General features: G+C 39.9%; 1 protein-coding gene across 8 annotated transcripts in view; it reads right to left on the reverse strand.

Annotated features, from left to right (window-relative positions):
• Positions 1–14122, reverse strand: part of LOC145341013 (eukaryotic translation initiation factor 4 gamma 1-like) — a 134707-nt gene that overhangs the window by 11304 nt on the left and 109281 nt on the right. For all 8 annotated transcript variants that reach the window (XM_080185705.1, XM_080185704.1, XM_080185700.1 and 5 more), the window contains 8 exons: positions 13967–14072; positions 12531–12633; positions 8498–8829; positions 6575–6693; positions 5859–6031; positions 5151–5276; positions 2554–2635; positions 2367–2465 (listed from right to left, as the gene is read on the reverse strand). In XM_080185705.1, the coding sequence (XP_080041831.1) occupies positions 2367–2465; positions 2554–2635; positions 5151–5276; positions 5859–6031; positions 6575–6693; positions 8498–8829; positions 12531–12633; positions 13967–14072 (1140 nt within the window). The remainder of the gene's footprint in view (positions 1–2366; positions 2466–2553; positions 2636–5150; positions 5277–5858; positions 6032–6574; positions 6694–8497; positions 8830–12530; positions 12634–13966; positions 14073–14122) is intronic.

Raw genomic sequence — 14122 nt, forward strand, 5'->3', positions numbered from 1 at the left:
GGGATGCACAGCGATTTGAAAACTTTTGCTTTTCCCTCAGCCAATCAGGCTGATGGGTGAATGAGACTTGATGCAGGTTTAAGACACAGGCAACAAAGTTTTGGATGATGCAAAGAAACACTGACTTCAATCTTCCTATATTCGTTAGATTTTAGATACAACTGAAACACAAGTACCTGACAGGTTACATGCTGAGAAAGGGTCTCCCCCAGGCTGGGGAGTGTAGAACACGTGGTCAATCGCAGAGTATGGGATCGGCCATTTTAGATAGGAGGAGAAGTATCTTCGCTGAAAGGATCGGGAGTCTTTGGAATCCTTTCTTCCAGAGAGTTGTGGATGTTCAGTTGATCACTGATTAAATTCCCAGATGTCGAGTCGTTTTTAAGTTACTGGAAGTTTTTTCTTTATTCACTCGTGGGACATGGCAACAATAGGGATGAGGAATAAATGCTGGCTCAGCCAGCGATACCCTTGAATTGAGTGACTTGCTAGGCCATTTCAGAAGGCAACTGAGAGTCAACCACATTGCTGTGGCTCTGGAGTCACATGTTGGTAAGGGTGGCAGATTACCTTCCCTAAAGGACATTAGCAAACCAGATGGGTTTCTCTGACAATGGTTTCATGGTCATCACTAGATTCTTAATTCCTGATTTTTTTTTTAAAAACTGAACTCAAATTCCACCATCTGCCATGGCGAGATTTGCAGCTGTATAGGGCATTGGTGAGGCCGCAGCTGGAGTACTGTGTGCAGTTTTGGGCGCCGCACCTGCGCAAGGATATTTTGGCCTTGGAGGGAGTGCAGAGGAGGTTTACTAGGCTGATACCGGAGTTGAGGGGGTTGAGCTATGAGGAGAGGCTGAATAAACTAGGCTTGTACTCGTTAGAGTTTAGAAGAATGAGGGGAGATCTCATTGAGACGTATAAGATGATGAATGGGATGGATAGGATAGAGGTGGAAAGACTCTTCCCGCTCAAAAAAGACAGTAGGACTAGGGGGCACAGCCTCAAGATAGAGGGGGGGCGGTTCAGAACGGAGTTGAGGAGGAACTTCTTCACTCAAAGGGTGGTGAATCTCTGGAATTCTCTGCCCGTTGAAGTGGTGGAGGCTGCCTCGCTAAATATTTTTAAGAAGCGGGTTGATGGGTTTTTGATAAGAGAGGGGATTAAGGGTTATGGGGAGAGGGCGGGAAAGTGGAACTGAGCCACGACAGATCAGCCATGATCTTATTGAATGGCGGGGCAGGCTCGAAGGGCCAGATGGCCTACTCCTGCTCCTATTTCTTATGTTCTTATGTTCTTATGAACCCAGGTCCCTAGAACATTAGCTGAATTTCTGGATTATTAGTCTAGCTATAATACCACTAGGCCATCACCTCCCCTGAAGTCATTAAAAGATATGGGGGTAGCGCAGGAAGGTGGAGGTGCTGTAAGTAAATAGGCCCAAATGGTCTACTCCTGCATTTTGCTTTATATTTTTATATACAATCTGTCTCCACCTTTAGCGAAAAAGAATGGACTCCTCTGCGCCAATAATTGCAGAATTTTTTTAAGTACAAAATTTAACCCCATCAATCTACAAATCCCACATTACAAATCTAATAAAGGCAAGTTAAGACTGAACTGACGAGCTCTTTGCAATAAATTGCAACACTGGGTGCACATGCGAACCTTATAAAAAATTTCTCAAAATTGATTAAAAGATTACAAAAATTGGGAGTGGGATACCAATTAGAGTCAGACTTCCCAAACTGGCAACTAGCTCAGAAAGCTTGCACATCTGTATAAAAAGTACCATTCCAGCAATGGACTTACTGTCAACATTATGCTGGGGCTTGGACAACACAGTGGCAAACGTAGAACATTACAGCACTGTACAGGTCCTTCAGCCCTCAATGTTGTGCCGAGCTATGTCCAATCCCAAGATCAGGCTATCCCACTCCCTATAATTCTGGTGTGCTCCATGTGCTTATCCAATAACCGCTTGAAAGTTCCTAAAGGGAACCTCAGCACTGCTGCCTCACAGCTCCAGGGACCCAAGTCCAATTTCCAGCTTGGGCCACTGTCTTGTGTGGAGGCTGCACATTGTCCGTGACTGTGTTTTTCCTCTGGGTGCTCCAGTCTTCTCCCACAGCCCGAAAGATGTGGTGGATAGGTGCATCGGTCATGCTAAATTCTTCTCAGGTGTACTCGAACAGGTGCCGGAACGTGGTGACTAGGGGATTTTCACAATAACTTCATTGCAGTGTTAATGTAAACCTACTTGTGACTAATAAATAAAAAAATTCTCAAAATACTGCACGCACCAAGTGTACTTCCAGGCCCTGGTCTTAGAAATACAAGATATAATGGATACAAATAGTAAATACCTTCTCAGTGACAAATTGGTTAATGTCTTTTCCCTCAGGAAGGAATTCTTTCCAACTCAGACCTCCCTCTCTCCATAAAGAACCTGCCTTCTTACGGCTCTGCAAGGTGAGGATAAAACAATTCAACATGCAAGATTTATAAACCTGAAGTTGCACGAACAGAAGTATCAAGTAATCAAGAACTTACCATTCCTTTGCAAAGTAAACATAGAAGATCAGCAAGCAGAAGACCAGCTTTTCCAATGGTGATAAGTGGCTTAGCCACTTCTCTGCCAGGAGAACAATTAAAATCCATTAACTTCACAAAGTAAACATGTAAAACCCTCTGATTCTTTTATTTCTACATTAGACTAGCTTTTTCTAAGTCACCCAGTGAAAAATCTGGTGAATGACAGGTTCAGAATCAAAGCATGCTCAAATTGAATTATCAGGCCAATTTGATCAGCCAGGTTAAAAGATTTTGCATAATCAAAAAGAATCTTGGTGTTTTTCCCCTGAATTCAAGGCATGATTCAGAGCACCAAGGTGCCTTCAACAGGCATACTCTTGGGAGTGGTCTTTAGCACAAAAGACCTCATATAACCAAAGTCAGCTTTGCATTACAAAATAGTCACCTCTTTCACATTAAGCCCTGCATTTTCATGACAATTCATTTAGAATGGTTCCAGCAGATGGTAAGTAATGTGCAGCCTTTCAATCATGTAGAATGGAGCCGGGGGCACGAGGAATGCGAGTGTGAGGGGGACGTAAGCTTGTGTCTGAACAAGAGAAAGATGCACGTGTGAATGAGAGAGGTATATGAATGTGAGAGATGTGTGCGAATGAGAGAAACGGGAATGTTTGCCTGAGAAAAAAATGTGTCTTTTCAATATTGGATCAACTTACCTACATCACTCTTCCCATTAAAAACGACAACAGGAAGACTTGTACTCAGAACTTCTAAATTACTACCAGATTAATACATGCATGGATTTAGGTAGAAAGACTTGTGTAAATTTGATATTTGTGTTTGCATCCATTTTACGGCAAAGGGGCATTGATAATACAACAATGCTTAGGGTTCCCACCATGCTCTTGGAAGGTCACTAGGAGTTCCACAGCTCAAACAGTTTGGGAAACTCTGGCAGGCAAAATATCCTGTACAAAGTTAGTGCAACAGGATTTTAACATGCATATTCCATCTGAATATGGACCTTGTTTTTAAAGTCTCATCTGGAGGAGGACAGCTTTAACAAACTCAGCATCACACTGGAGCATCAGTTCGGACTGAACAAGGAGTTTGAACCACTGTGATCATCCAAGGGTTTGACCTACAACCTTTTTAATCCAGAAGAATGAACTTTACTGTGCAAAACTGATACAATTCATGGTTAGTAGAAACTAATCACCCAGGACTCCTGACATCATATTCATTCCTGTCTTCTACATGAAGAATTTAAAAATTATTTTGATGTGTACTTGCAATGTCAAGGCATGCAAGGCTATGGGCCAAGCGCTGGAAAATGGGATTAGAATAATTGGGTGGTTTATCTTTGACTGGCGTAGACTTGGTGGGCCAAAAGGCCTTTTTCTGTGCTGTACATCTCTATGACAATGAAACTGGACATTGAAAATCCAATCTGAACAGCTATACTAAAAAAAAATGCTGTGCAACTAAACCTTTAACTTCTCAGTCAGAAATTGATCTTAATTTAATGGCAGTATTCTCAAGTCATATCATAGGTTAAAGTTCCTACAGCAAGGCACAAAATCTACCCCAAACACTCGTTTACTGTGATGTTAAGCTGCTCATGTGGATGGCTGTGAAAGATCCCAAGATAGTAACAAGTGTTATGACTAATTAGCGCTGTGACTAATATTTATCCCACAACCATCATCAAAACCGATTAAACTCATCACTGCCATGAGATTTTCCTGTATACACATTTACAGCCATGTTTGCCGATACAAAATTCATTGGCTGTGATGTGCACTGTGATCATCCAAGGGTTTGAAAAAATATTTAAAATAAAACATGAATTCCATTAATATAGAACCATAACAGTGCAGAAGGAAGCCATCTGGCCCATCAAGTCTGCACAGACACTGGCAATCTTATCCAGGTCCACCCCCCACCTTAATCGCCCTAACCCCATGTGTTTGCTCTGCTAGTCCCCCTAACTTACACATCTTGAGACACAAAGGAACAATTTAGCACGGCCAATCATAGAATCCTACAGAGCAGAAGGCGGCCATTCAGCCCATCGAGTCTGCACCAGCCACAATCCCACCCAGAACCCCATACACTTATGCTAGCTAATCCCCCTGACACTAAGGGGCAATTTAGCATGACCAATCCACCTAACCTGCACATCTTTGGACTGTGGGAGGAGACTGGAGCACCTGAAGGAAACCCACACAGACATGGGGAGAATGTGCAAACTTCATAAAGACAGTGACCCAAGCCAAGAATCGAACCCGGGTCCCTGGCGCTGTGAGGCAGCAGTGCTAACCACTGTGCTACCATGCTGCCCACACCCAATGCACCTAACCTGCACATCTTTGGACTGTGGGATGAAACCATAGCACCTGAAGGAAAACCACACAGGTAAAGGAGACAGAGCAAACTCCACACAGTCGCTCAAGGTTGGAATCGAAACCAGCGCTGAGGTTGCAGTGCCAACCACTGTGCCACCTGCCAATCTCATGTCAATTTAACTAATGTTCATTTATATTTACGATATGTTAGTACAATTTTTTTTCACTAATTACTGATGACATTTCAACAAGAGTTGCCATTGCTACCTGAAAAGTTCTCCCATTGGTATGCCTCCATCATGAAGCATGTGAACAATTAGTTCAGCAAGATATTGCCATATATGTGGGATATCAATTTCCATATCTTCAGCTATTTCAAGGATTTCATGTAGCCTGTGGTACATATGTAAAAAATACAAAAGCTATTAATGTGTAATAATAGTGCATTTTTCACCATCTTCCCAAAAACCAAGAACAGAAAGGCATTTGTAAAAGGCAAGAGAAAGAAAACAAGATTGGAAGTAGTTATTTTATCAAGTTTCTGAAGTAAAAGTGTTATATTTTAATAAAGGACATTTAGAGTTAACATACAAGCACCAACATTTTAGATAAACTTTTTGTAATGTAAATATATAGCCACGTAAAGACTTCGGATTAAAATACCATACTAAATTTTGTAGATCTAATACTTCTCCAGTATTATTAATTTCACATACTTCAAGTTAATTTGAATTTAAAAATTCCAGACAGTTACATTGACAAAATATGCAAACAGATGATTCAAAAGGAATCTAACTGATGTCCATTGAATAAAAATCTGACGGTTTGAGTCATTATGAAAATGGATGTATATAGATGACATAATACTGTGGATGAGTAAAAACTCTACACTTTAGTGTTATACATCTGAAAGTTCAATAATTAACTCAGTTTTTGTTAGAAACTAATCAGTAAATTAGAGGGCCCAATACTTACCCTTTGCAATACTGTTCCTTTGACAGAGTACCAGCTTTTACAAGCTGATACAACAGCATGCCCATATGTTCTCTTGCTATTGCACTTCTCTCCAAAGTTGATTCAATACCACTTCGAACAAAGACGTGCAGTGTCTGAGGTGATTCAAGCTCCTGTACACACTGCAATGCTTCCTAACAAAAATTAAACAAACCATCACATTGCCTTTCAGAAATTCCACACTAAGCAATAAATGCCCAAATACCAAATTTATGTATACACAATGTCTTGTGGTTAGTCAGAGAATATGCTGCTTCATAAAAGGAGCATTACAAAACAAAATACACAGTATGGTCAAGTTTTGCTTTAGGGTTGAAGGTTATTTATTGCAAAATAAACATAGCACAAGGTCATTGACCAATTAGGAAGCTGCACACATTGCGGTTTTGGTATTTTCTACGGCAGGGGGGAAATTCCCAATGTCTTCCTTGGTTTCATTACATTTTTGCCAAATCCAGTTTGACAAGCATGACAGATTTAGAGATATGGCAACAATCATGCTGCTCTGACTGTTGAGGAATCTTGCTTGCAATATAATTAGCAATTTTCTATAGTACTGAGAACTTGAGCTGGTTTTTGAGTAGTTATTCTGCAATTTAGAACAGCACAGCCTTCTAACCAAACTCCATATTGTTCACACACTCAAAAATAATTAACGTGCCTTACTTCGTGCTTACCTTCATATCATTGATATGCAAATATTCCTCTATGATTGCCTTTGATTTCTTTTCAAACTCTTCCTCAGAGAGGGCAGGTTTATCAGATGTCGCAGGTACAGAGACTGGTTCAAGCTTAACTGGTAAATTAAATGAATTGGATTAAGTTTTTAAAGATGAATTTTTCTTCAGTTCAGATGATTACAATGCTTATATTCAGAGCACAACATATCTGTTGCTCAGAATTGTTCAACGGCATACCCATCACCCTATTCTCCCCTTTCACCTCCTGCTCAGTGTCAGTTTATTGACTTGTACCAAATAAAGCACACAAGTTTTCCACAGCAGTATAGAAATGAATACTCCCAATTATGTCCCAACTATACTCTCAAATTTTATCGACAATTCAAAGACCACCTTACACTGATCCTCAGCATTGACATCTTTTCCCTACAGGGGCTGCACAATTTGTGCCTGCCAATGAAGCAATTGAGTCGGACAGACTAGAATCCAGATTTATAGATAACACAGCTGATCACTGCCCATCTACTCAGACATGATTTCTGTTATTGCCTAACACTGCGATCACCTGAGACTATAGGATATTTATCTTTGTACAGTTAAATTCACACACCCCCAATGCTGAGATTCCCCAGAGTACTTTTTTTTATTAAGTTCTGTTGCCACATCATACTCTATAAACAGCAAAGATCAACATAACAACTGATACCTTTAAAACAAATGACTTTCAAATTTCTCTAACCATAAAACACTTCAGTAATCAAAAGATCCAAGCCCATGGGGGATGACAGCATTGAAAATATGCTAAGTAATCCCATTTTCAGCATTGAGGCAATGTTAGCACATCTTGGAATGAACATTAATGTATTGTTCCATTTTAACGGGAGGGAGGGCCTGATGTGTTGTACTTGAGTAAGGGGTACTCCGCAAAGCTAACTTAAAGACACAACACAACTGTAGGCAAGTCACTTAATTTCTTTATGGGACACTTTCATTGAATGACATAATGGAAAATACGTTCATTAGCCATTTCACATAACCATTTTATCCGATGTACTGAACATGTTCTTTCCATCTGACAGTAATTGTAATTGTAAATTAATTAAAATTTATAATTATAAAGCAATTGCTGGGATTACCTGAAATTTTGTGAAAACTAAGCATTCTATAAGAATCTTCACTGTGAACGCAACAATCCTCACCCAGTAAACACAAGTGACAGATTGATGAGCACAATGCAAACATTTTTGACAGAATAACCTCTGATCCATTCATTACATTATCTTCAAAAAAAAAATTAAGTTGGATCCACAGACAGAGCCAACAACTTACTACAGCTGAAAAGGTCACAAAAGTAATGTGAATGGCGTGCCCAAAAGTTAAAAGAACATTATGTTCCAGTAGGAACTAAAATATACTTGGATACAACTTCCACTTAAATCATGTGGCACAGAAAACCACTTGATTAGACATGGTTTGTGAAAAGTCATAAAAACACAAGTTGTTTTAAATTCATATTCAGGGAGCGGTGATCAAGTCTGGGTCAAATTGGTAAGAATTTCATGAGTAGGACAAAAGGAACATAGTAGCTAAGAACCAAAGGATCAAAATATGCGTGGAATCAACCGTGCATAAAGGAGTCAGCATTGATCCCTAGTCATTTACACTAGTGGTACTCATGGAAAACTTGCCAGAAAAAAAGAACAAAATCAGTACAAAGTTCTGAATAGGTCTGCACACAATGTTGAAAAACCTGCACAGGCTCCATTTTATAGAATAGTATGACAGTGAATATATTGTACACTAAAATATTAAATACAGCTCCCTTCCACCCTCCCCCCCAACAAAGAATTCAGCCTTTCCAGGCTAGGAATTGTGTATTCATTTTTTTATAAGCTCCTACAATAGCATCAGGCAACTTACCAGACTCTTTACTTCGATCTCGCATATGTCCTCGATCTCTTTCTTCTGTCATGCTTGCCACACGCCTGACTGGTTCTTGAGAACTTCGTCGTTCCCGTTCCCTGCTTCGGTCATCTACTTCTTTGCTGTAGCTTCTCTTAGTAAGTGCAGGCCTGTTACGATCACTTCTCTCAGGCTTCTCAACACGATCACTTTTGTCACTTTTTTCACTCCGATCACTTCTCTCACCCCGATCACTCCTCTCGTTTCTGTCGGAACGTTCACTCCTTTCAAATCGGTCTCCTCGATCACGTTCACCCTTCTCACTTCTATCACGACTTGAACTACTCCTGCTGTAATCCATCCCAAAAAGAAAAAAAAAATCAGTATTACAGCATTGTATTAAGTCAAATTACACAGGGCTTTTACCTTGGCTAGATTTCCATGTAAAATTACATTCTTTTGATACAAAAGTAGTTATTAACCAGATATATCATGGGTTCTCCTTAGCCAGATATATCCTCGATACGGAAATGCTGGCATTGGACTGGGACGGGCACAGTAAGAAGTCTCACACCACCAGGTTATGGAATGCTCTGGAACCAACTAGGGAATAGGCTCCTCTAGATTTTGTTTTGTGTAATGAGGTGGGGGGGGGGGGGGGGGGGGGGGGGGTGGGAATTGATGCTTTCATAGTTAAGGATCGTCTAGGAGTAGTGACCATAGTATGATAGAATTCAAAATTCAGTTTGAGCGTGAGTGTGGAGTCCCACACTAGCGTCATGGAATTAAACAATGGAAATTACATAAGCATGGAGGACAGATTTGGCCTGATTAGAGTCGACAGGAAGAAGGTGAAAAGGTAGGGCAATGGATGCGCAGTGGCAGTTGTTTAAGGAGGAGATACTCAATTCCTCAACTAAAATATATCCCAGTGAGGAAGAAAGATTGGCGGGGGGGGGGGCGGGGTGCGTGCGCGCGCAAGCGGGAGGTTGGTTAAAAAGAAAACATCCATGGCTAAACAAGGAAGTCAAGGACAATACAAAGATAAAACTAAGGTATACCATATTGCAAATACCAGTGGCAGGTGGAAAATTGAGAAACTTTCAAACATAAACAAAGCGATACTAAAAATATAAAAAGAGCTAAGTTAAATTACAAAAGAAAACTAGTCCAAAATATCAAAAAGGATAGCAAAAACTTCTAAGTATATAAAAGGGAAGAGTCACTAGAGTGGGTATTAGTCCCTTGGAAGATGAAACTGGAGAATTAATAGTGAGAAACACAAATAGCAGAGATACTAATTCAATACTTTGCCTCAGTTTTCATGGAGGACAACACTGGTATTATTCCTATCAGAACGGGCAAGTTAGAGGTAATAGAAAGTGTAGAACTTAGAACAATCAACATCGATATGAAAAAGATATTCAAACTATTGGGATTGAGGGCAGACAAGTCCCCAAAGCCTGATGTCCATTTTTCTTAGGCTATTAAAGAAGTGGTAGCGGATTTAGTGGATCCATTGGTTATAATATTCCAAAATTCACTGGACACAGGAAAGGTTCCAGTGGATTGAAAAAATGCTAATGTAATGCCCTTATTCAAGAAGTGGGGGGAGGGGAGGGGAGGGCAAAATTTGGGAAATTACAGACTAGTTAGTTTAACATCTGTTGTGGGAAAGTGTTAGAATCAATTATCAAGGAGGTAATATCAGCACAACTGGAAAGCCAAAATGCTATCTATCAGAGTCAGCATGGTTTTATTAAAGGCAAATCACGTTTGGCGAATTTGCTCGAGTTCTTCGAAGATGTAACAAGCAAAGTGGACAATGGGGATCCTGTAGATGTAGTATATCTGGACTTCCGGAAGGCATTTGATAAAGGTGCCACACAAATGCACATGGTTAGATCACATGGGATTAGGTATAATTAATAGCTTGGATAGGTGACTGGCTGATGGACAGAAGATAGAGTCAGGATAAATGATTCTTTTCTGGATGGTATGAAGAAACTAGTGGGGGGCCACAGGAACACATTCCAACCATTCTTCACATCCCAATCTACAATTTTCTTGCAATTGTGTCTTTGCTTACATATGACGTGTTTCATCACTCACACGATGAAGGAGCAGCAGTCCGAAAGCTCCGAATTCCAAATAAACCTGTTGGACTTTAACCTGGTGTTGAGACATATCCTCAGCAGCAGTCTACATTTTTATGATAAAGCACTGAATTTTACAAGTGCTGAGTTCTAATTTTACAGCAATAGGAATATTCAGATATGCAATATCCAGTTGCATTATTAATATTTGCCCATGATCTACTTGTGTATCACAAAATGCATATTTCCAGTCTTAAAGTACTGTTGTCAGTAATGCAAAGTGCTTAATCCTTTTAAAGAGACGTTTTTGCACAACTTAAAAACATGCATTCCTTACTTAACAGACAACATGCATAGTAACTAGTAGTAGGCCACTTGACTCCTCGAGCCTGCTCCACCAGTCAACAAGGTCATGGCTAATCTGATTGGGCAACTTCCACTGCACATTTCCGTCTATCCCAGATGATAACCATGCTCATCACTGATCTATAAACCTGTGCCTTAAAACTATTCAAAGAGTCTGCTTCCATCACTTTTGACAAAGGGAATTCCAAATTCTTTCAATCCTCAAAAAAATTCTCATCTTCCTTAAATGGGTGACCTTAAACAGTGACCCATAGTGCTCGGAAGCATCCTTTTCACATCCATCATGTCAAGATCCCTCAGGATCTTAAAAGGTTTCAATCAAGTTGTCTCTTACTTTTCTAACTCCAACGGATATTATCCTGCCCAAACTTTCCTCATAAGACAGCCCACCGTTTCCAGGTACTGGTCTAGTAAATCTTCTTGGAATTTCTTCCAATGTATTTATATATTTCCTTAAATAAGGAGACTGAAGCTGTACACTGTACTCCAGATGTGGTTATGCCAGTGTCCTGTACAACTGAAGCATAAGTATTCAATTCCCCTCGCAATAAACAAAACATTCTATTTCCTTTTCTAATTATTTGCTGCACCTGCTTACTAGCCTTTTCTGTTTCATACACTAGAACACCCAGATCCCTCTGAATCTTAGCTCTGCAATCTCTCACCATTTAAATATACTCTTTATTCTTCTTGCCCGAAACGGATAATTTCACATTTATCCACATCATTCTCGATTTGCCAGATCTTTGCCCACTCATTTAAACCACCCATGTATTTATATATTTCGAAATGGGATTGGTTTAGATTAGTGGGTTAGTGTTGTTTTTTTTAAAAAGCTGGTCGGCGCAGCATCGTGGGCCGAAGGGCCTGTTCTGCGCTGTAATGTTCTATGTTCCTTATAGCCTCAGGTCCTCTCCACAACTTACTTTCCCACCTTTGTGTAACATTTGCCCTATGGCAGATGTTAAGTAGCTTCCCATCTCCCTCCTTGTTTTGAATAAATACTTAACAAGAAGTGATCAAATTAATTTCAGTCATACACTACTGTTGTTTTCAAATTAAGCAATTTCAACACCGTATCACACATTTTAGAATTAAATTTGCATTTCTAATCTTGAATTGGAGCAACATTCTAAATTTTTTTATGTACGCAATTTAAAAGCGAAGTAACCAGCAAGCATCAATTTCACCAACAAGCCCAGTCCATCACTCGAACCAGCCTCCCACCAATTGACATTGTCTACACTTACTGTTGCCTCAGAAAAGCAGCCAGCATAATTAAGGGGACTCCATGCACCCCAGATATACTCTCTTCCACCTTCTGCCCTCAGGAAAAAGGTACAGAAGTCTGTACCAACCAACTCAAAAATAGCTTCTTCTCTGCTGCCATCAGCCTTTTGAATGGACCTACCTCACATTAAGTTGATCTTTCTCTATACCCTACCTATGACTGTAATACTACATTCTGCCCTCTCTCCTTTCTTTCTCTTTCATCAGTATATGCTTTGTCTGTGTAGTGCGCAAGAAACAATACTTATCACTGTATACTAATACATGTGACAATAATAAATCAAAAATCAAATCCTTACCTGGGCACAACCCTCCGTGCGTCAAAATTATCTGTAGATGAAGACTGTTGGAGAGCTGAAAATCTATTCAACGTGGCTGTTGCTGGCCTTCCTGAATCCACACCTAAATACACAAAAGAGAAAATAATTTATGTCTACAGTCAACAGCTTTCAGGAATTAATATAAAATCATATTTGTACAATTGGTCACACCCCACATGAACCTGCAGTTTACACCACAGGAAAATATTTGACCTTTGAAGGCATAATGGGGATTCACCAAAATACCAGGGCGGATACAGGAGAAGCTTCCCCCACTTGTGTATGTAGCAAGAGCAAGAGGCCACAATCTTTACTAAGTCATTCAGGAATGAAATTAAGAAACATCCTCCCCCCACCCACAATAAATAACAATTTGGAATTCTCTTCCTCAAATAACTGTGGGCAATTGAAATTGTCATCTTTATTTGCTCCAGGGTATACTGGGATTTGCAAAGGCTGGTAGAGAGATACAAATCAAGCCGTAAACAATTTGAACAGCTTCAGAAATGCACCACCCTCTGAAAGCATTACACCACCATCTAATTAAGAAGTTGTGATCCTTCTTGTGTAGCACTCCATCTCATGTGGCATACAACGATAGATATATAAAACTGACATCAAATCTACAAATTTAAAAAGTGAACAAACAATTTATGAAAAACTTAGTAAATAATATGACAAGTTCCTTTTTACGTTCAACGTCTTCTCAAGTTATAGATATTGGAGCACTTTAGCCAAACCCGGCAAACAAATGCCTGCCCAAGAAAATCCCTTTTCAAAAATGTCAGATCTATGCATGTGGAAGTAGTAGGTCAAAGAGCAAATTGAAGAGATTAGAGTACAGCAAAATAAACCAAAATCAGAATAGAACGTCAGGCAAATGTTTACATTTTCTTTCACTGATTTTCATATCAAATGCTTCCTTTAGTGTGTAACAATTAACATTGGTAACAACTCTAGTCTTGATAGTCAACAAGTCTACTTATTGGAACAAGTTCACTTACTGGAACATTAGTACGCAATACGGTGGCACAGTAGTTACAGCATCATAGACCCAGGTTCAATTCCAGCCTTGAGTGGCTGTTTGTGTGGAGTTTGCACTTTCTTCCCATGTCTAAATATGTGCAGGTTAGGTGGACTGGGTCATGCTAAATTTCCCTTTAGTGTCCCCAAGATGAGTAAATTAGTGTAAATGTGGGATTACAGGAAAGGCCCTGGGTGGGATCCTTTGTCAGAGAGTTGGTGCAGACTCACTGGGCTGAATGGCGTCCTTTGACACTGTGGGGATTCTATGAATCCCTTGGAGTTCATATAATGAACTTGTCAGTAATCTAACCATCACTGAAACAATCAGTTGAATCTTCTTCTATGTTGATCAAGAACAACTCGTTATATTATATCCTGAGAGGCAATACCTGTATCATTAGGTTTGCTTCCAGATCCACCACTGCTTCCTTTAACCCAGCCGCCAAGTCGACCTGCTGGTGCCAGCACTTGATTATTGTAATCCATAGCTCCTGCCTATTTACAGAAATTATGAAGAAATCCAAGTTACTAAGTAGGTATTACTT

This window comes from Carcharhinus amblyrhynchos, chromosome 3 (genome assembly GCF_965287045.1).
Source record: "Carcharhinus amblyrhynchos chromosome 3, sCarAmb.v2.hapA, whole genome shotgun sequence".
Classification (NCBI taxonomy): Eukaryota; Metazoa; Chordata; class Chondrichthyes; order Carcharhiniformes; family Carcharhinidae; genus Carcharhinus; species Carcharhinus amblyrhynchos.